The sequence below is a fragment of the Thermobia domestica genome, chromosome 5, assembly GCF_964235325.1.
Source record: "Thermobia domestica chromosome 5, izTheDome1.hap1.1, whole genome shotgun sequence".
Lineage (NCBI taxonomy): Eukaryota > Metazoa > Arthropoda > Insecta > Zygentoma > Lepismatidae > Thermobia > Thermobia domestica.
Window position 1 is genome coordinate 119,997,913 of NC_137458.1, and position 22,432 is coordinate 120,020,344.

General features: G+C 36.3%; 2 protein-coding genes across 2 annotated transcripts in view; one reads left to right on the top strand and one right to left on the bottom strand.

Moving 5' to 3' along the window:
* LOC145686080 (constitutive coactivator of peroxisome proliferator-activated receptor gamma-like) overlaps positions 1–22,432 on the bottom strand; it is a 180,699-nt gene that overhangs the window by 90,790 nt on the left and 67,477 nt on the right. The window lies entirely within an intron of this gene.
* Positions 1–22,432, top strand: part of LOC145684550 (uncharacterized) — a 108,661-nt gene that overhangs the window by 47,351 nt on the left and 38,878 nt on the right. The window contains exons 10-11 of the mRNA XM_081756945.1: positions 18,196–18,299; positions 19,696–19,878. Coding sequence (XP_081613071.1) covers positions 18,196–18,299; positions 19,696–19,878 — 287 coding nt within the window. The remainder of the gene's footprint in view (positions 1–18,195; positions 18,300–19,695; positions 19,879–22,432) is intronic.

Consider the following 22,432-nt stretch of genomic DNA (forward strand, 5'->3'; position numbering starts at 1 on the left):
AGGTATTTTCTAGATTTAAAAATCGGACATTTTACCGATTTATCGTTGAGATTGTGTGAATGGGTAGTGAAAAGATTAAGTAAGATATTCGAATGATTGAACAATAGTAGATAACTTGTGTGTAACATGCTTGAGTTTATAATGAAGCTAGAATGATATCAGTTAAACGTTGAGCGTTTTATTCTGTGAGACTTGTGAAATATTAAGGTAAAAAAGTCTCAGAATTCCCAACTGAGCACTTCGATTTGTGAAAGTATGATTTGTGCCGTCGTAGATGACCTTAACAGTGTTGAAATAATAATGATAATAATAAACCAGAGGTAATAACAAGAGGAAGTGATGAAGGTATACAGAAACATTGGTTTTCCTGTTCCTTTTCATGTGAGATCATACATTGCGATTTCTTTTCGAAGTGAAATAATAAAAATAAAGCAACGAAGCGGGGAACTCCGTATATCTTAAGTAGCCATCAAAAAACTCTTAAGAAGATTAAAAAAAAAAAAAAAAAAGTTGTGGCTCATCCCAGTCACGATATACTTGTCCAGAAACTCGTGGAGACTTTTTTTTTTTTTTTTTTAATACCAACTTTGTCAAGGTAGGAGAGTGACCTTCAATGGTCTTTCCCGATGGCTCCAATGTAATCGCCAGTTTGTAATCGTGAAAAAACAGTATACTCATGTTTGCTGGAAAAGTTATTTCTTAAACACGCATTTGACGCTGTTAGAAATCAAATCTTTCTCTTCAGTATTCTCAAAATTCACATAGTTAAATTTTAACTTCTTCCTCAAATTTGTTCAAATCACTTTCGAACAAAATATCAGTTTAATGCGCCCACAATGGGATTTTTTAAAAATCTCATTCAACCTCGTACTAAATGTGAGTGTGAATGAATTTAAGGTTTGACCCGAATTTCGGGAGAGCCCGGCACACGTCTCTCTCCTTGTAGCTACAAGTCTGCCTCAGATATGTTGTATTGTAAAGTGGGTTAAATAATAGAAAAACTCATTTTCGGTATATATAAAAAAAATAGCTTCCCCAAAAATTGTGCCTGCCCCCCACCACCTTATCCTCCCCCAAGAAATTAAAGCTGGCGTCGTCACCGTTCGAATTGATTAGAACATTCCACAGGCAATTAATAGTTGATATATGAGTAAATACATTCTTAATGCATCTTGATGATATGATGTGAACTACAGAACACGTACCAAAACAATAAAAAAAATTTAAAAAAACTAACATTGCTAGGAGTTTTCGAACCTCCAATAGTCACATTAATTTAAAATACCGACAAATTGTTATAAAATTACGGTATATGACAAATTTTGATATTAAGACGACAGTACCCTATTACAGATAATATCTTAATTAAATTTTGCCTACCTTTCAATTCTAAAGTGTATTGAAGCAAAGGTATCTAGGTTTTTCTTTATGAAGCAGGTGTAAAGTTACTGCTAAATGAACAATACCGTGGAATGCGAGAATTGGTCTTAGCGAAACAACCAATCCCATAGACAGTGTTCGAATTAGAAATAAGTTTTAAAAAAAATATTTTAAGTAAAATAAACGAAGTAAAAATACAGTTCAAAATAATTCTTTCAAAAATATCAGGGTGCCCAAAATATGTGAGCAAGTACGGCAGATATCACAGATTTGACTAAAAGTATTCGAATACGTCTACATCTACAGAACATCTACTACAAAAATCACTATTATTTATCCATTTGAACCTCATGTCATCTAATGATTCTCAACATGATATTTACAGCATTTTCGGTATTACAGCTTCACTCAACTTCACATACTTAAAATGAGACTGAGAAGTCTACCTCGAGCCATAAAACAAATATTTTACTAATTAAAGCAGGTAGATATATAATTTTGTATTAATCTTAAGTAGGGTTGGCAGAAACCATGGTTTTTATTGAGAAAAAACGTTTTTTTTTTTTTGTTTTAACCCTTTTTTGGGGGGGGTTTAAACCAGATTTTTTGGGGCTTAAATAATTTGCTCTATGTATTTATATCACATATGAACAGAAGTAAGTTTATTTCGCCTTGGTGTTACTATGCAACAACCGGGTTATTCTGGAAGGGGTCACATAAGCTTACAGTGGAATCCAAACCGCTTCTCGGCTTACATCCGAGAGAAATTGTCCTCTACCTGAACTCGAAACCGGGACTAATTTGCCACAGATGCGATACGGCTGCCGACTCACTCACGAAGGACTTTTGATAAATATCGTGATCTTTACATACTTAATATAATTGTCAAGAGTCATTTCAGAAAGAAAGAAAAAAAGATAAACCATTGCACAAGTGAAACCATTATACAGAATTATATATGGACAATTTCAAAGTACTGCAGAGTACAAAAGAACTAATTTAGTCCAAGTTAGTTCACTACGACTTTTATTAGTCCAAGTTAAAGAAATACAACGACTTACCTTGCATATCAGTAAGAAAAGTGAATAAAGATACGAATTATTTGAGTCCACTTTGGCTCTGATCCATTTATATATAAATAGATACCAAAGATACTTCTGATTTCAATAAATGCCTCACTTCTGATTTCAATAAATGCCTCTCGTGGGATTTGTATGACCCCTTCCCCAAAAAAAAAAAAAAAAAAAAAAAAAGTACGGCATTTCGATGTATTTTATCAATAGTAAACAATATTTAGAGTTTTCCTTTGATTGTAATTGCATAACAATAATTACAAACTATAAAAAATCACAAAAGAAACATTCACAAACTTATATTTAAAAAAGTTGATTTTGTAGAATAATCTCTTTAAGTAATGAATGGGGAATTTAGGTCTGAATATAATACGAATAATATACGGGAGTAAAACATGATGACCCACAAATGTGTGTTCATCAAGATTTTACGAATAGTTACACTTTTACGAAACCAGTTGTTTTTTTCTTTTTAAAAAAAAAAAATGTTTGTTTAAACCAGCCAACCCTGATCTTAAGGATGTAAATTTTCAAAATGGACACCTATCGCAGCAATACATCGTCGACAACAATGCAGAACAGAGCAATATTTCAATTGTATTGTTTCTAATGGTACAGCGTCGCAAACATGCTCAAATTGCTCTCTAAGATCTTACAGTGTTTATGTTCGGTCGGCGAACTGTGTTCTTTACAATTCCTCAAAGAAAGAAATCTAGGAGGGGTGAAATCCGACGACCTATAAGGGAATCTCTCACATCGACATGAAAGGGGGAGGGTGTCGCACCATTATGATGAATGGAGTGTCCATCTTCATTGTAAAAAAAAAAAAAAAAAAAAAAATCCTTAAGGTACACAACAGCACAAAAATGCATACCTATTTGCGCTTTAATTAGTAAGATTATTAATTTGAGTCATTCTGTAGGCCTACCATAATCTTTTTCCCTAGATCTCTGCAGTACTCAGCAGTTGTTTGCCTTCTTCACAAGCTACACATTCTAAACATGAACAAAGTATAATAAAGAAATCTCAATTTATGGAACGAAGAAATTACCAGTGTACTTCATACCTATTATTTTCATTACTACAATAAAATTTGTCTATGTTCGCCACTACTGTGGTTCCCTAGAAATCTGGCTAATTTACAGAAAAAAAAAACATGCTTAATGTATTTTAAAACCATCTTTTTGTATTGCTTAAATAGTGAAATTCTAATAATCAACTGAACGAACTCTTACATTAACTAATTAATATGGAGTAAATAATAACTATAAGCTGGGAAAATTAACGTAGGAATTAGGAATATCTACACTGAATTATTTAGATTGAAAATACACGAACAATCGTTTAACAAAACAAAACTAAAACAACTGAAGAATACTCAACGAAATAAATGGAATTCTAGTTGTACATCGCCTTCGGCTAAAAGAGCTGGATGAAATAATTGATAGATTGAAAATGTAGGACGAAACGGGAGAACTCCTAGAAAATACACACGCACGAAGTGGTCCTGCACAGCCTCGAGTGGGCGGGGATCGAACCAGAGACCATTGTACCAGAGGTGAGCTCTTGCCTCTGAGCTACCATGCTCCCAAGAATACTAAAGAAAAGAACTGTACTATAGTATTTTTTTCTGTAGAGACGTATTTAAATTAACAATAACAACGAATCGCTTTCAATGATAAATTCGTTTCTAGTTTTTCGGTATTTATTTATTTTATTCTTTCTGCCAAACGTTTACATTTATTCTACCGCTAGTTGAACTCACTCGCTCTATGGTTCAGCTCCTTCGTGGCTAAGCAGTTAGCGTACGCGCCTTTGGCGTGGGAGACTCGGGTTCTATTCCCGGCGGAGCTCATGTGGTTCGGATTTCACGTTAATCAGTAGGTGCACGTCTCATATAGCCTCGCTGCTGAACGGGACGTTAAACTCAAAATCAATCAATCAATCGCTATATGGTTCATACATTTGCTCAGAACACAAAGAAAACCACTTTTAATCCTTCGAACTTGTCACTTCCTCTTCCATTCTTACTTCTGTGTGGCAGTTCAGTCACTGACCTCTAGGGTCAATGTTATAAAATATCATGGAAATGGTTACTTTAGAATTTGCAATCAATAACTTTATATCATTTGAATCTAATGTAGCAAATTTAAAAGCATTAAGAAATATATAGGGTGTTCGGAAACAACACCAAAAAACTTTCGGAAATGAATCCTCACATGAATATATATATATATATATATATATATATATATATATATATATATATATATATATATATATATATATATATATATAAACAACATAGGTGCAAATAGTGTTATTTCGTAGTTACAGCCCACCGAAAATTGATAAAGACGACAAAATAAAGGATTATAACTAAAGAACGAAACATATCGTTTGGGTAAAAGAACACAATGATTGTTTTAAGTATAGATTCCATTAATGTACCAGTGGATATGGATTGTGAGCTGATTGTCATTTTTTGTTTCTAGAAGACATCAAGAATCTCCTCCTATGCTTCATGATCAACTCTGTCACTGCTCCTGTTCCATATCCACTGGTATATTAATGGAATCTAGGTTCGAACTAAGCACTATATTCTTTTACCCGACCTACATCTCACATTTCGTTCTTGATATGACCTTTTATTTTATGGTTCCTATCTATTTTCGTCAAGTTAAAACTACGAAATTACTCATTTGTTCACCTATGTTGGTGCATAATTTTCTCATGCTTTTATTTCGAACTATCTGTACATATAACAACAATATATTGATTTAAATAACCAAAATACACAGGCCACTTTTAAATTTGAAATACTGGAGCAAGCCTGTTATAATATGGCTAAGTTCTAAGATTCCTCACTTAGGATAGCTAGCTTGAAAAAAAGAAAAAAAGCTTTTACATCTTTCGACCGAGTGTCCTCACCGGGAATCAAACCCAGAACCGCTCGCACCAAAAGCGAAAGCGTTCGCGACTACGCTACACGGGACCACTTATTGGCTTCTTAAGAAAAGCTTTATTAAAGAAATCATCGAAAATAAGAAAGTCTTAGCGAGCGCATTGTACAACTTCCCTAATATTCAATGTTACGAAGACCGCTCGCTTTTAATGTAAATGCCTTTTTTTTTTTTCATTCTGCAATACTAATCTTTTTAGTTCATTTATAAAAACATTATTTTTAAAAGTATTTTACTGTTATTATTAACATTAAATTGAACTACTTTTGTATTGGAAATAATTAAACTAGCGCTGTTAAAATTATTCGGACAAATTATCTAACAGAATTCCTCCCACATTAACCTTCCGCCCAAAAAAAATAAAGTAATGCGTTAATCACGTCATAATCATTTGATAGATATGTTGAATATGAGTGGAGCATTTATGGTGAATGTTGCGAAAATATTGCGAAGTGAAAAGATTTCCGTTTCAGATTATCAGGCTGACCTATATTTCATTCCGGGAAAACAACCACAGGCAGGTGTAAACTATATGCGTGATCTATCATTAGTACGTCTGAAAAAGACCTAATTCTGTGAAAGGAAACCGAAACGACCTTAAATATTCCATTCTAGTACCAGACATCTTTGCACAATTAAGTCTATTGCAAAACATTATTAGTACTAATCACGTTCTGAATAAAGCTCATTCACTGAGTATCATTTTTGAGTTTTTCCTCGTACAGCACTCGATCATAAACTCTATGACGTGCTGAACTTCATGTTTTCATTTCGTCTTCAATACAAAGCATTCTGGGCATGTCAAACTGCGTTACGACCATCGAGAGATTACGTTTTGTTTAGGATCGAAGATGGATGTAACTTTGCACATTACTCATTGGAAGATTACTGACGAGATCTGTTTCGAATTATTATTATTATTATTATTATTATTATTATCCAGTTAGAAGATTGTCACAGTTACAAAGTCGAATTCTCCACCCATCTCAACGTACACCTTGTCTCAAAAAGGTTGAGCGCATTCTTTATTGGTGTTTTGAGGCAAAAATTTTCTAAGTCCAGCTTCGGGTATCTTCGGGAAAAAGTAAGCCAGGTTCGAACCTCCAAGCCAGCCTTTGCAATCGGGAAAAAGTTTGCAGATGTGTTTTTCTTCTTTTAAATATAATAAGACTTGTTACCAAGTGTTTAAAAAAGCAACATTGATTGAAATACTTAATGATACAATATTTCGAAACCTTGCACGTGCTTGTTTGTCATTTAGCTCTCTATACATAATGGAGCATTTAAATACGTTAAAGAATCTTTCCATATGTAAAAGAATGCTCAAAGTTAAGAAATAGAACATAATTATCGCCTGAGTACTAAAATAAAAGTCAAAGTAGAACAGAAACAGCGTTTGTAATGGATATGAATGTCATAATTATCTTGAGATCCGTTATACATCGCTAGAAGCTTAATTCTAGAAGTCGTTGTGTTGGCTCATTGGTAAGCTGTCGGATTTCAAATCATAAGGTTGTGAGTTCGAATCCTGTCTGGGTCAATACTTTTTTTAAAATTATATTTTCCGCAATGCATGAAAAATTATATAAAATAATTATATTAAAATACATAAGTTGTTTATATATAACATAATAATTGCAGAACATAGTAATTATTATGTTTAAAATATAACATCTGAGATAATTTTCACAGTAGGTCGTTATTATATATGAGAATGTTAAATACAAGTTAGGAAAATCGTTTAATAGCAATAAATAAGTTATGTAGTGTATTTATTTGCAGCTATTTGTCATACAGATTTAACTTCTCAATATTCTCATTACAGTATGTTATTTATATTCGTGAAATACAGTATATTCCTACGGATATAGAAAGTGTATAAACAGAGTATCCAAAGTCGTATCCTGCTTCAAGACACATAGCTTTTCCCGATCCCCTTAACGTCACGGGAAGAAACACAAATTCTCTTTAGAACGGAATGTCGTTACTTAGAGTCTCATTCGAATACGTTGAATATGCTTTTGTGTACTCATCTCTCTCTCTCTCTCTTTCTCTCTCTCTCTCTCTCTCTTTCGCTTTGTTTATGTGTGTGTGTGTGTGTTGCAGAATATCCCAAGTTGAATACAACATTTGCAAAGTATATGAGCATCATTGTCATCGAATACCAGAAATTGAAAGTCGTGTTTCTTCAGGTTAGGTTTGCGTGTTCATGTTAGCTCACTGGTAGAGTACGGACTTGCCACTGAAGAGGTCTTGAGTTCAAAGCCTACAGCTAATTATCATTCTTTTGTTAGTAGGATTGCACAGAAATCGGATACAAGGAGTGGTTTACTTCTAGAAATATTTTCAGAAGCGTTTAGGTAGCCCTGAAAAGGGCTGTTTTCGGGAGTTAAGGCGGGGTCATTAATATTGTGTCCAAGACCCTTCTGAATTTATTACACGCTCCATTCTTCTGGGCATGGAATCTATTACATGGGTGACAAATCCATCTCCTTCCCCTACCTCCAGCCATGCTTCGGAAACAAGATGCCATAGGTCATCCTGAGTTCTTGGTGGATCTGCCTCAGGCCAACTTTCCCTTAGAGTACGCTTCACTTCTGCTCACATATTTTCCATGAGATTGAGGTCTGCTCCACGAGGTGGCCAGTCGATTAAATCAATCTCAGGGTGCCCTGCGAACCATTCCTGAACCACACGGGAATTATGTATTGGCGACTGGTATTGCTGGAACTGAATTACACCATCAGGCTGAAACAGATGGCACCATGATATTACCATGTCTAAGTACTGAGCATTGTCCAGATGTCCTTCAATTCTATGAAGCTGTTCTGCTCCGCGACTGGAAATCCAACCCCAACATAAAATAGATACATGGCCACTGCGATTGCAAGCAGCCACATATCCATGGTCATATCGGGTGCTTCTCGGACGATACACAAAACGGCGTCCCTCCTTTGATGTTGTGAATATGGATTCATCTGAGAAAACTACGTTTTCCCAATTGAGACCCACATTCGCCTGTGCAAACGCGAGACGGTAAATTTTGTGGTCGTCTTAGAGTTTTTCCTTCACGGCAGCAACATGGCCACGTAACCCAGCATGACGAAGCCTTCGCAGAGCTGTATGCTTACTACCAGGAAAGAGAGAAGCTTCCCTTATCTGTCTAGACGTCCTTAGTGGGTCTAACCGGGCTTCGTTTACTAATCTCGCATCTTGGGCTTCGGTTGACACATGCGGACGACCAGGAGATCGTAAATTACCAGTCTGACCTGTAGCACCATATTTCCGAATCCATTGCCTTCCTGTAGAGGCCGGGACACCTACTCGCCTGCTAGCTGCAGTTGCAGAATAACCTTCCAACTCCCATAAAGTAATTACTGCTGTACGTCTATCCATAGTTACCAATGTTCTGAGCTGTGAGAAGAAAGCAATAGGTAAAAGCTAGTACCTGACGTGTGATTGGTTACTTGCACGACACGCCTATTGTGGGGAACAGCGTTGCCAGATCTAGCATAATGATGCTAGATCTAGCATAATTTGCATGTCTCTAGCACCTAGCATCTTGCTTTTAGCATCCTGCCCAAATCTAGCACAATTTCAGCAAGTTATCAAAAAGCCGTAAAACCTGGAGAAGTTGGTCGTGGGAAGAAAAAAAACGGCAGAAATGTATCCTCTTCCATTGATTCATACACTCGGTAAACCATACAGGCAGTCTTATTTTCCTAAGTAAGTTCGGAACGGCTTTGGGCTTTTTTTTTTTTTTTTTTTTGTGGCTCCACCCAGGGTTTTCTAATCCTTTAACTCCGAGGCATGGGCGGAGCTATGGGGGCCATTCTCCCCCCAACTTTTTGACAACTTCACCATCTTTACTTCTGATCACATTTATTCCTGAAATGACAGCTCCGAGACCGACCAAAAATCTGCCCCCTCCCCCAGCAGACGATTCCCAACTCCGCTTATGCTGCGAAGTAATTTTCTTTCAAAATATGTAAACAAAAACTTTGCATTCATTTATACGATATATGGCCATAGAGTTAGTTAGTTGGTAGAGTTGTTTAAAAATGAATTTAAATCAAAGAGGTATGATATAAAACTAATGAGAACTGTATATAGAAATACTAGAAAAATACACATGAAACAAAACCTGCACATTGAAATACAATTAAAATTAAAACCTAATGAGATACCTAAGCATGGTGTAATTTAGTGCAGCAATGCCCGGTTCAATCTTCATGACGAATATTATCAAGCCGTTTTCAACTGATAAGCGATTTCTTATCTTTGTTTTAATGTTTACCATAAAAAAAAAAAAAACTTTCGCACAAGTACGATATAGCAAATGGAATTATTACTTTTAAAGCAGCAATCACCAGACCAGGATATTCTTCTCTCCTCATCAGGCAGAACTTGTCCAAGTATTCGTTACAGAAAACCAGTTGCAAAGACTTGTCGCATGATCATTCTATTATTTGGTCAAGAAGTTGTGGGCTTAGATCGGATACGTTAATGGCCTCTTCAATGAAGGAGTTTAACATCCATCTTGAACCAGCACCTTCGTCGTTGGGAATATAGATATTACAGTTACTGTATCCACTGCCAGTGCCGGGCGCCGAAGAGGGGCCACACATTTCGGAGGAAGTGTGTTACTCAAGTTAGGAAAGTGCATGTGCACATGTGTAAAATAGAAGGAAAAACGTAATAAAATGTGCTCAAAATTAAGGAAAGGTAGGGTTTATTTTGAAAATGTTATTGAGCTTCGTGCCAACCATGGTGGCGCTTCGTAGCTAGTCTGTCGACGTCACTCATATATACGGTGACATCGTACTATACTCTCGCCCCGGGCAATGATTTTCCATGGCACTGTTCACTATAAACAAAAAAAATGGATTCTACTATTATAGAAATAGGTATGTTAAAAATCCCACACAAGCTTATTATAAAACAAATTATAAAAGGGTCGCTGGCAAGAGCGTGTGATAAAAGGGGATCGTGATACGAATTAGATTGAGAACCACTGGCCTAGAGTAATTTTAACCACATTTCTTATAGTTTCAAAAAGAGTGCTGTCGGGTTATCTATGGTGAATGGGAGGGGGATACATATAAAAGATTGCTAGAAAATGATCGATATTAGATTCATAGTTTTCGGGGTCGCTTAGATAAATAGTGAGACTTTCAATTTCGCTTAACTCCGATTAAGCTCTCATTAGTAGGGATGGGCACGAACGACTTTTCTTTGAAACTCGACTCGACTCGAAACAGACATCTTTGAGGTCTACTCTTGGACTCGGCGCGAAAAATATCTTCCAACTCGACTCGGATTAGAGTCAAATCGAACCAAAACGAGCCAAATCCTGTGTGTAGTCCTACCTAGACAATACATAGACAATAATTATTCTATCATCAATTATACTACTGTTACTACAAATAATAATAATAATAATAATAATAATAATAATAATAATAATAATAATAATAATTATTATTATTATTATTATTATTATTATTATTATTATTATTATTATTATTATTATTATTATTATTATTATTATTATTATGACAACACCGTGTACAAACATGAACGATAGATGGTTAGTAAAGGAATACTAAAAGCTAGTTGACTGCCGACGTCGGTAGTCATGAAGTCTATAAGGCAAGGACATCGTTCATTACCCTAAGCTGTAAGCGTCGGTGGACTACAGATGGTCAACTATTAACCTCTCGCCAGAAATTGGTGGCCCCGCAGCGACGATCCGTGATGGCCCAAGTTCCATATTGAAAACTTTACTACCAGCGGCAGAGACGCGATGAAACACCAACGAACCACAAAATTACTCTCCCAAAATATGTTAAAATGCCTATATGTGTGATTTGTTTATATTTAGGTGAAACAAAAAAACACAAAACAAATACCCCGGGGTGAACGCGAACTATCAATATTACGATTACTAGGCACGTGTTGTTCTGACTTCCCCACGGAAACGATCATAAAAAGCTTGGTTGTTGAAGGATAAATCATTGACGTCTTAATTTAGCCAATCAGACAAACCCCTACATCTCGAGTTCTAGGAGGTCATACCGTGAACCGTTTCAGATTTATTGCTTTCTGGTGGAGTACTATCCATGCGCAAAATTTGAGCATAATAGCCGACATGCATCTTCGGTGCCTCTTATCTTTAGTACAATTTTAACCAGAGATGGTGTGGGTCAATGAAAATTTGATCCACGACCCACCATGACCCACTATGACCCACCACCCAAATGACCCATTGGCCCACTCTGACCCATCAACCATCGTGATCCACTCTGGCCCACCACCAACTATGAACCACTCTGAACCATTGCGACCAACTCCGACCCACCAAAACCCATCGACATCAACTCTGACCGATGACCCACGTCCTCCTCTCCATTGACTAAAGAGATTACACTTGTAATAAAACAAGACTGTGAAATTATCACTTATCGGAGTTTGAATTTCTACCGTCATTGGCTCAAGCACCTCTTTGTTACAATACTGGTGGGTCTGACCTTTACGATATATAATGGCAAAGTGTTTCTCATCTTCCGAATTAAAATGAATTTAAATTTATCATATGTAATTATTTCTTTGTTGCCTTACAGACACATTTCAGTAGAAAATAGGGTGAAATTTAAAAGTTTCGAATCAAGGAAAAGTAGACCAACGTAAAAAAAAAAAAAAAAAAAAGAGAGAGAGAGAAACTAATTTTCTATATAATTAAGCATGCCGTACTAATTGGAAATGCCCATGTAATTAAGTTTAGAATACAAATTTTATAGTCATTTTTCTCTAACTTTATGGCTTGATTGCCTTATGCTCGGAACGCTCCATATATTAAACACCAGCTTCAGCAATTATAAATAGAAAGCAGTGGGTATAAAATTCAAAAAGAACTTTAGTTTGCATTACTCAATTTTTTTCTCAACTAATATCAATCGTTTTCGATTATTTTTACAAATCAACCCACTACCAATTTCCAATATATAGAAAATGCACCCCCGTCCCCCCGCTCATAAAAGACAATTTTAAAAAATGCCAGGGCATATTCTCTTTATTTTTAATAAAGAGTTATATGCTGAATTTCAGCTCTCAGTTGAACGGCTTGTGAGATACTAAATTTTTCGCAAAAATTCGGACTTCTACTCCCCCTAAGGATATGTATTATAATGAAAGTGACACGCGTATGATAACTTCCCAGTTGGGATTGGAGCCTGATTATATACCAAACGTCAATTCATTTGCCTTTGCAATTTGACCGTGATGATTACGCAGACATAGTTACTTTCAATTTTTTATGATACATATCCTTATTTCATATGTTACAGATGATTCAAAAATACTTTTTCAAGCAGTTAGCTCCTCTAGAATCTCACAGGCTGCATCCCAAAATCCAACTCCTACTATCCTATGACAATCCAAAAGTGACTGAACTTTTTTTATTAGGAACAAATGACAAAAGAAAAATGGAGATCTTGAAAATAAAATGTAGAAAAGCTCGGTGCCCCCAATAACTCCATATTTCTCCGCCCCTTCATTCCGAACTTAAAAATAAAACTTAATTCGAATATGGTTAATTAGTGAATTAATTACAGTTAAATTCCACTCACTACATGCTACAGCTACAACTATGTAAGAAAAAATAACAACTGTGAAACATATTCTGAATTACTATTACATTTCTTACGCTATTATTAAACATATTAGAATAGTAAAAGAGGATTGCTCGTGAAATAGTATATTTGCTCATGATTTTTAACTTTTTCATACGGAAAAAATTAAAATATTATTCAAGTTTTAAAATTTGCACTCTGCAAATATTTTGCCCTCTAGGCAATGGGACTAATGTGGACTAATGGGAAATGCTGCACTGTTAGCGGCGCTGAAAACTTATGATTCGATTCTAATATCGGTTGATTTCGATATCTTTATGTCGCTACGTAACCACCCTGGGTGCTAATGGGAGCTTAATTGGACTTGAATTGAAAGTAGAGCTATTCACCTAAGCGACCACGAAACTATGGATTCAATAATAATATCGACCCGTTTCTAGCATTTTTGATATGTATCCCGACAGTACTCTTTTTCCAGACTGTAAGAAATATAGTTAAAATTGCTCTAGATATATCAGAATTATGTTGAAACACACACATAAATCCACTTTTATATTCTGTATAAATAGAGAGAGAGTGAGCGAGCGAGCGAGCGAGAGAGGGCGACTCAAGGCATCACCACTTCCACATTGCAAAAGCATATATCAGGAATTGAATTGAAAATCTATGTAAAGACTTTCTGCTGTGGCATGCTTCATAAGGACAATTCCAGTCTGCTCACGTGACCTTTGGGGTTCATGAATTTTTTTGCGAGCGTTCCGACTTTGGATTCTCTGTTTATACCCTCTGTTTATGCATCGAATAACTTTTCAAGAACATAAATGACATTCTATATTATGAATGTTGAGAATTACTCTCTATATGACAAATAGCTGCAAATAAATACACTACATGATTTATTTATTGCTATTGAACGAGTTTCTTAACTTGTATTTACATCCCCATATATAATACCGACCTACTGTGAAAATTATTTCAGATGTTATATTTTAAACATAATAATTACTATGTTCTGCAATTATTATGTTATATATAAACAACTTATGTATTTTAATATAATTATTTTATATAATTTTTCATGCATTGCGGAAAATATAATTTTAAAAAAAGTATTGACCCAGACAGGATTCGAACTCACAACCTTATGATTTGAAATCCGACAGCTTACCAATGAGCCAACACAACGACTTCTAGAATTAAGCTTCTAGCGATATATAACGGATCTCAAGATAATTATGACATTCATATCCATTACAAACGCTGTTTCTGTTCTACTTTGACTTTTATTTTAGTACTCAGGCGATAATTATGTTCTATTTCTTAACTTTGAGCATTCTTTTACATATGGAAAGATTCTTTAACGTATTTAAATGCTCCATTACGTATAGAGAGCTAAATGACAAACAAGCACGTGCAAGGTTTCGAAATATTGTATCATTAAGTATTTCAATCAATGTTGCTTTTTTAAACACTTGGTAACAAGTCTTATTATATTTAAAAGAAGAAAAACACATCTGCAAACTTTTTCCCGATTGCAAAGGCTGGCTTGGAGGTTCGAACCTGGCTTACTTTTTCCCGAAGATACCCGAAGCTGGACTTAGAAAATTTTTGCCTCAAAACACCAATAAAGAATGCGCTCAACCTTTTTGAGACAAGGTGTACATAAGTAAAATTGGTTTGTTTAGAGTTAAGCGTTCCTCTTCAGCACCGAGGCTATGTAAGACGTGGACCTAACGGGGGACCCGAACCACAAAAACTCCCATCAGGAACACTTATTAGTACAATATCTACAAAAATCAGATGTGAAACCTTCCTTGGAACCCTCGAAAGATTTATTAAACACCAAAGCATCTCGCTATTATCGACTAGAAGGAATAGGTCCTACTTTAAATATGCACAAATAGCTACTTATCAAAATACATAAATTGAAGCTTACAATATATAAAACCATAATTATGCGTGTTGTGAAACATGTTCGCTTACTCCGAAGGAAGAACAAAGGGCTACGGTGGCTCAGTGGTAGAGCTTTCACCTCTGGTGTATGGGGTCCTTGGTTCGATGCCAGCTCGCGCCAAGTGAACTTTGTGGTGGACAAACACTGTGTGCATAGGTTTCCTAGGGATTCTCCCGTTTCTTCCCACTTTCTTCATTCCATCATTTCATTCATTTCTCACCATCACCGTCTCCTTTAGCTAGCCGGCATAATCATGGAATGTAAAACTTAAAGATTTAATTTAATTTCATTTCATTTCTGAAAGAAGAACGAAGACTGAAAGTATTTGAAAAGAAAATCCTGAGGCAAATATTCGGAACTTCATAATTTATGTCGTTTACTTAACATTGTTGAAGTCATTAAGTCTAAGAGGTTCAGGTGGGCAGGTTATGTAGTCAGAATGGAAGAATATATATGAAGGCTTTCAAAATTTCAACTAGAAATCCAATCGGAAAAATACTATTAGGAAGAACTAGGCATAGATGGGAGGACAACATTAAGATTGATCTCGCAGAAATAAGAATAATAGCACGGAACTCAATTGGCTGAGCACAGAGGTCAATGGAGAGTTTTTGTGGGTATGGCATTGAACCCTTGGATTACACAGTCTATAGAATTATTTAGTTATCAAAATAATGGAAACATGCATGTACCACAACAGGTAATTTGTAAGCTGTTAACACTTAATTCAAGCATTGTGAATGTCTTACGTTAATACTTGTTGGGTGATATAGTGAGTGGTACGCTAGTTAGCCTGTGTAGTTCGGATTCATGTATTAAAAAGAAAAAAAATGGCGATGAAACAGACACCTCTCGATTTTTAACACAGCAAATTGTGGATGCGCAGTCAATTGATGTCCATGCTGCCAATGATCGAGAGAAACAGTAACAAAAGTGATAACAGGATTCGTGGCAACACATCATCAGAGAAAGGGGATAGTGGAGAAAAATCCTCTGTAGGTAAGAAGGATAGATGAACTTCGAAGAGTTGTCACAAAGAACCGTTGACTGCAGAATTTAACCACCATTTGAAAAAGGCGTATTTCTACAATCACAGTCTGACGAGACCTGTATAACTTCAACATCCGCAGCCCGTTTACTATCTCGAAACTTGTAATCACCGCCGACAACGACGCGGCGTCAGAAACTGTTACCAAGAACATAAAATATGGACTGTAAATGACTGAAAACGAGATGGCTGACGAGTAATATTTTTCTTAGTTTCCAACAACAGGCCGGATTTATGTGTAACGGACACCAATAATGGATCCAGAGGGGTTCAATCTGGTTAGGGTAGCTCGCGTTCTGGATTATGAACGTAGGGTCGAAATACATAAGTTTTACATCAAAACTGAATAAAATGTATTACGGTACAGTGTTAATATTTCTGTTGTTGATATTTTTCTATAATTATATGTTACAATAATTAATTGTACTATGATCAAGAATAGTATTTGAGAACAAGATCCTGAGAAGAATATTCGGACCCAAGAGGAAAGGGAATGGGGAATGGCGGAAACTTCATAACGAGGAACTACATAATTTATACGGTTTACCCAACATTGTTAGGGTCGTCAAGTCTAGGAGGCTTAGGTGGGCAGGTCATGTAGCTAGAATGGAAGAAAGTAGAAACGCTTTCAAAGTCTTGACTGGAAGCCCATCGGAAAACGACCATTAGGAAGACCTAGGCGCAGATGGGAGGACAATATTAAGATGGATCTCGCAGACATAGGAATACAAAGTAGAAACTGGATCCAATTAGCTAAGGATAGAAGTCAGTGGAGAGCTTTTGTGAACGCGGCATTGAACCTCCGGGTTCCATAGGCCATAGAGTTAGTTGATCAAGAATAGTAGGGCATACTATACTCGAAGACCCCAAGAAAACTAATGGCCTTTACTTGTTTTTGGTCATATTAAGTAATTTTTAAGCGTAGTTTACAAAGAAATAATTATAGACTATGTATGTTAATTATTATTATAAATCATATGTACTATAGTCAATAAAGGCTATGCATTACACGCAAACATCAGGACACCATATCCTAAGTGATTCACCAATAAAAGATGCATAAAAATGACATAATGTACCACTACTGGTCCCCTCCCTAGTTGCGAGGTTCAACCCCAAAAGTCTATTATCTAGCTAGGTAGCGCGCGTATCTTTGATACTAATTCGATCCCGGTGGGAACACTTAACGTGCTACAGCGCTTCAGATCCGTCTTTAATTGTAGGTCTCGTTCTATATAGCCGCACTGCTGACAGCACACGCAAATTTAAATCAATAGATTCGGTAAAGTTTTCCGTAAGGAATGTTGATTTATTTATAATTTATCTGTGAAAGAAACTGCGCGCCTTATGTTTGAGGTCTCGTATGTCATCTCTATAACTTTATCTGTGACAGAAAGTTAAAATATAAATTTTTAGTTCAAAGAGTTTGATCCGTCTTAACCTCCTTACTACAGCCATTATCCACTTCGACCCAGAACTGTGGATATATCACTCGGGAACTTCCTAACGTCAAACATAGCGGCGGAGGATCCCTGCATATGTGGGGCGCTTTGGTGTTTTGTTATATCTATTATTAGGGTACTCACCAAGAACGAATTATGCGTATATTTTATGTCTAGGTACATTTTATGGTACTGACGATGCACTCTAACTAAAAGATGATAGTGTGCCAATACACAGCCAGTCCTGTCCAGGCGCTGTTTCAGGGAAATTACTTCAATATTTTCTCTAGTCCACTCAATCTCCAGAATTGAACAACATTAAACATATGGTTACTTTCGAAACAGCGAGTCTCGTGCAGATTTTCTCTTCCATTTTCTAACGCAACTTAGTGCTGACTGCAGGAAGAATAGTCCATCATTCTTCTGATAACATTTCACGCGTCATATTCCTTACTTCCGCGACAATACGGTGTTCCAGGTTAAAAGTGGTCGAATGTCGTTAAGCTAAGTTGCATTTTCTTAAGATGTTTGTATTTTTTTAACGTGTCGCCAGTGAAACTGTCAACTTTCTTTTTAGAGAAACGAACGTTCCTAGCACAAACACACTTTTCATAGCCAGTAACTTAGAATTAAGAGAAAAGATACTATTTTAAAACACTTGTTTTACCAACACTCTTTATTTATAGTACTTCTTTTCCTTGCAGTTTTTTTGGTTGGATTAAGCTTGAATGGAGCAACAGGTTTCTACATAAGAAGCAGAACAAGAGCTCATGGAAGGTTCAATTACTTTGATGTGGAACTTTTACAGGTAATCTTCAGCAGAATAGTAACCTACAGGTTGTGGATATTGAAACTCAAACACCTGCGCAAGTAACATGAGATGTTCGCGGAGCTCACCAGTCATATGGTAGTTTATACCGTACTTTTGGGCAATAAGTTACGTGTGCGGTCATTAGTAGTCACTCCAGTAGTTCAAATCGGATGTGTAAAGCAGTATAATGGGGGACATATACGACTTCAAAAGACAGCAGATTGTAGAAGCGCGTCTACCAGATGCATCTGTATCCAAAACTACAATACTTTCTGACGTCTCACGAGCTATAGTATTTAGGGTGATGTGTGCATATGAACTAGATGGACGAACCACATCGAGCAGAAGCAACTGCAAGGGAAAACGGAAGTTGTTTGAAAGGGACGTCAGGACATTGACTGGGATTTGTTGCACGAAAACGGAAAACCACCGCAGAAATGAATACACACCTCATGGAATGTGTGTGCACGAAAACAATCCGCCGATACCTGCATAAGGCCAACATCCATGGCAGAATTACGATACCGAAGTATTTCATCAGTAGCACAAATGCAGCAAAGCGGATTCAGTGGATGATCTAAAACCTGGACGTTGGATGACCTAAAACGTGTAATATTCTCGGATTAGTTCAGCTACAGTGTTTTCCCAACAACAGAGAGAGTGTTTCTCTGGAAAAGCTTCTCTGATTTATACAACCCAAACTGCTTGGTATCAGGCGAATCCGTGATTGTTTGGGGTGCAATATTGTGGCAGAATTTGGGTCCCCTTATTGTTCTAGAGAGTCGTGTCACTGCCAAGGACTACAGGGACATTCTGGAGGATTATTTACACCCTATGGTTCGATCACTCTTTCCAGACAGTGGTGCAGTGTTCCAGGATGATAAATGCCAGGATTCACACTGCTAAACTTGTCACTGAGTGGGTCGATGAGCATGACAATGAGGTTGAACATCTGCCATGGCCCGTTGAATCGCCGGACCTCAACATTATTGAGCGTGTATGGGATTTGTTAGAGGATCGAATGAAGAAACGTTTCCCTCCAGCACGTGTACGTGCTGAACTTGTCAATGTCTTTCAAGAGGAATAGCTGAAAATCTTTCCGCAAACGGTGTAGACCTCTATCAATTCTTCCCAAGTCGCGTTGCTGCTGTACTGGCCAATGAAAATTATGGCTTATAAATACAAATTATGGCTTTCTACCAGGTGTTTCAGTTTCAATGTTCACCACCTGCAACTCACTCGGAACAAATTCGAGTCACTTTATATTTTTCAAAATAACTGTAAGAAAAAAAGAAAAAAACGAAATATACCATTATGTTACTTTCTTATGTATGTTGCATTTTAAAAAAAATATCAAAATATGCATTAATTTTTTATTACATTGTATGTATAGGAATTAAGCAAAGCAGAAGCTGGTAATGTAATAGTTTCCCCAGCGAGCATAAAGGCAGCATTAGCAATGCTATATGAAGGAGCAACTGGATCATCAGCGAAAGAATTACAGGAAGTTCTACGCCTCCCTGACGATAGAGAAGCTAGTCGTGCTCATTTTCAGAGGTTTCTTCTTTCTCTTCAGGTAAGTACTTATTTGTTTCTGCCGTCTATGAACTATTTTTTTTTCAAGCAAGTTCGATGAAATGAAAAAGACGTTACAATTAGCATTAGGCATGCTCGAATTTTATTCATTTCTAATATAACTAAAGCAAATTTATTGGCTAGAAAAGAGTCTTAAAATTTACAGCAGATATAATCGAAAATGAAGTAACTCCATTAGAAGTATATCGGATCATTCTAATGAATATATTTGCTTACGCACATATATGATTTTAGAAGAGTAATTTACAGTAAAGCTCCCCTCCTGCAATTAATTACCTATCTCTATGGATTAAGAAACTCAAAGTTTTACTGCCGGAAATACAAGTCCGTAAACTGACTTATCATATGTCAAGGCAAATCAATCCCATTTTACTAATACACAGCTTTAAATTATCCTCCTACTTCCTTCGTTGGACAAAGATCTCCTTGCCAAGGCCTTTGCAACTAATACTATTCATTTCGCGTACGTTTATCTCAAGAGTGACACGTCCTACCTATCTCTAAACATCTTAATCAATAACACTCAGTGACTTTCCACGTTTGTAGCTCTATTCACCGGTCTGTTCAATTCTTTTCCTGCTTTGAATCTATATCTGAAGATTATTTCCGAAGATCTTGAGCCTGTATTACTCTCTGGGGTGCCGACCAATTTTCCCATTCATACAAAAAACAATTTAATTTTTTTTTATAATTTCCACTTTTAATTTTCTTTGATAATATCAGGTAGTCTAGAAAGTATTAGCCTGAGATACAGTTAGTGTTCCATATCTCAGGGTATATGAATCCCAGTAGGTCTGACTTGATGTCATTTGAAAACTGACAGTTGAAGCTAGTGGATCTGCAAAGTTTTGGAATTCTTAGAAGTACGATATTCAGCCGTGAAGATGGGCGAACTTTCTTCAAAACTGCGATACATTTCACTATATTTTGATAAAGACTAATATGTGCTGTTTATGGGCAAGATACGTTATCAAAACCAACAGCCAAAACATAGTTCAGTCGCTGTTTCGACGTTCAAGATTCTCCTCGCAGTGGGCGGTCAAAAAAAAAAAAAAAAAAAACTGATTGATATTCTGACAGAGTCGAGCAAACCGGCATGTAAGCAGTCATAACATCACTAATGTCTTCAACATCCATCACCAAACAGTGTCAAGCCATTTGGGGAATGCTCACTACAAAAATAAACTAGACGTTTGAGTGCCACATAATCTGACGCAAAAATATTCACTCGATCCGCGCGCGAATCCCTATTGAAACGTAAAGAATTTGAACCATTTCTGAAGTGGTTGATCACGAATTATGAAAAATGGATAATTTACGACAACAATGTGAAAGATCATGCTCAAAGTGATAAGCTCCACAGCCTGTGGTGAATCCCACATTGATGCCCAGGAAGGTTATGTTGTGCATTTGGTAGGATTAGAAGGGTAACAATTCGTACATCGCGAGCTCCTGCCGTGAGGCAGAATGATAGACTAGGAAGTGTATTGTCGACAAATACCGCGAGTGCACCTAGCAAATAAAATTAAACGGCCGGAATCAGTCAAGAAAAAGGTGTCGTATACCACGCTGACAATGCCAGACGGTATACAATTTTAACGACATTTTTTTAGAGAACTGGGTTGGGAGGATTTAATGCATCCACCGTATGTCAGATTATCATTTGTTTCCACTCTGCATAATTCCCTGAACGGGGTTAAGTTAGCATCAAAAGGAAGATGTGAAAACCAGGTGTCATATTTTTTTGACCAGAAAACACACACATTCTATAACGACGAGGTTATGGTGTTGCCGGAAAAGTGACAGAAACCACCGAACCAAATAGCGTGTATGTGGTTTCATAATGATATTATCAAATAACATTATGAATATATTCTCAACTTTGACCTCCAAAGGCTCAACACTTTTTAGACGGCCTGATAGCGATGACATAATGATCGAGATTCGATATTCCTGAAAATGGGCTAAATTTAGTAAATTCTGTTTTACTACATTGTACTTATTAACTTTTAACAAAGATAGCCTAAAGCTGTATTATTTAATGAAGAATTTCCTTTTTAAAAAAACCTTAATTAAGGAACATCTCTTTATAAGGATGTAAACCTAGGCCTATTCACCCTTTATCCTGTAAGTGGTGAGCATTTCAATTTATTGTTTGTAATATTTTGACTTTTATTGGAGTACCATTTTACGATGAAAATTGATTATTAAGGTTTTTTGATAGGTGGACAATGTTCTGATTGTAATGTAGATTTTCAGCGATTTCTTCTTCATCAGGAGTTTCTTTTGTGATGGGTTTTAAATACGTTATAATAATAGGCCATTCCCTTGATAAAAATAAGATCAAACATTTAGCAATTTATAAATCATTCAGAGTCATGATTTGTTTAATGTGTATGGTCCATATCTATGCTGCTTTTGTAGTACACTGTTTTAATTATCTATTCTTTTATAATAAAAGGCACCGAAAAGTTGAATAATCAATTGCAGGCTAAAAATTAAATCCGTGCTAAGTGCCAAACATCAAAAGTTCG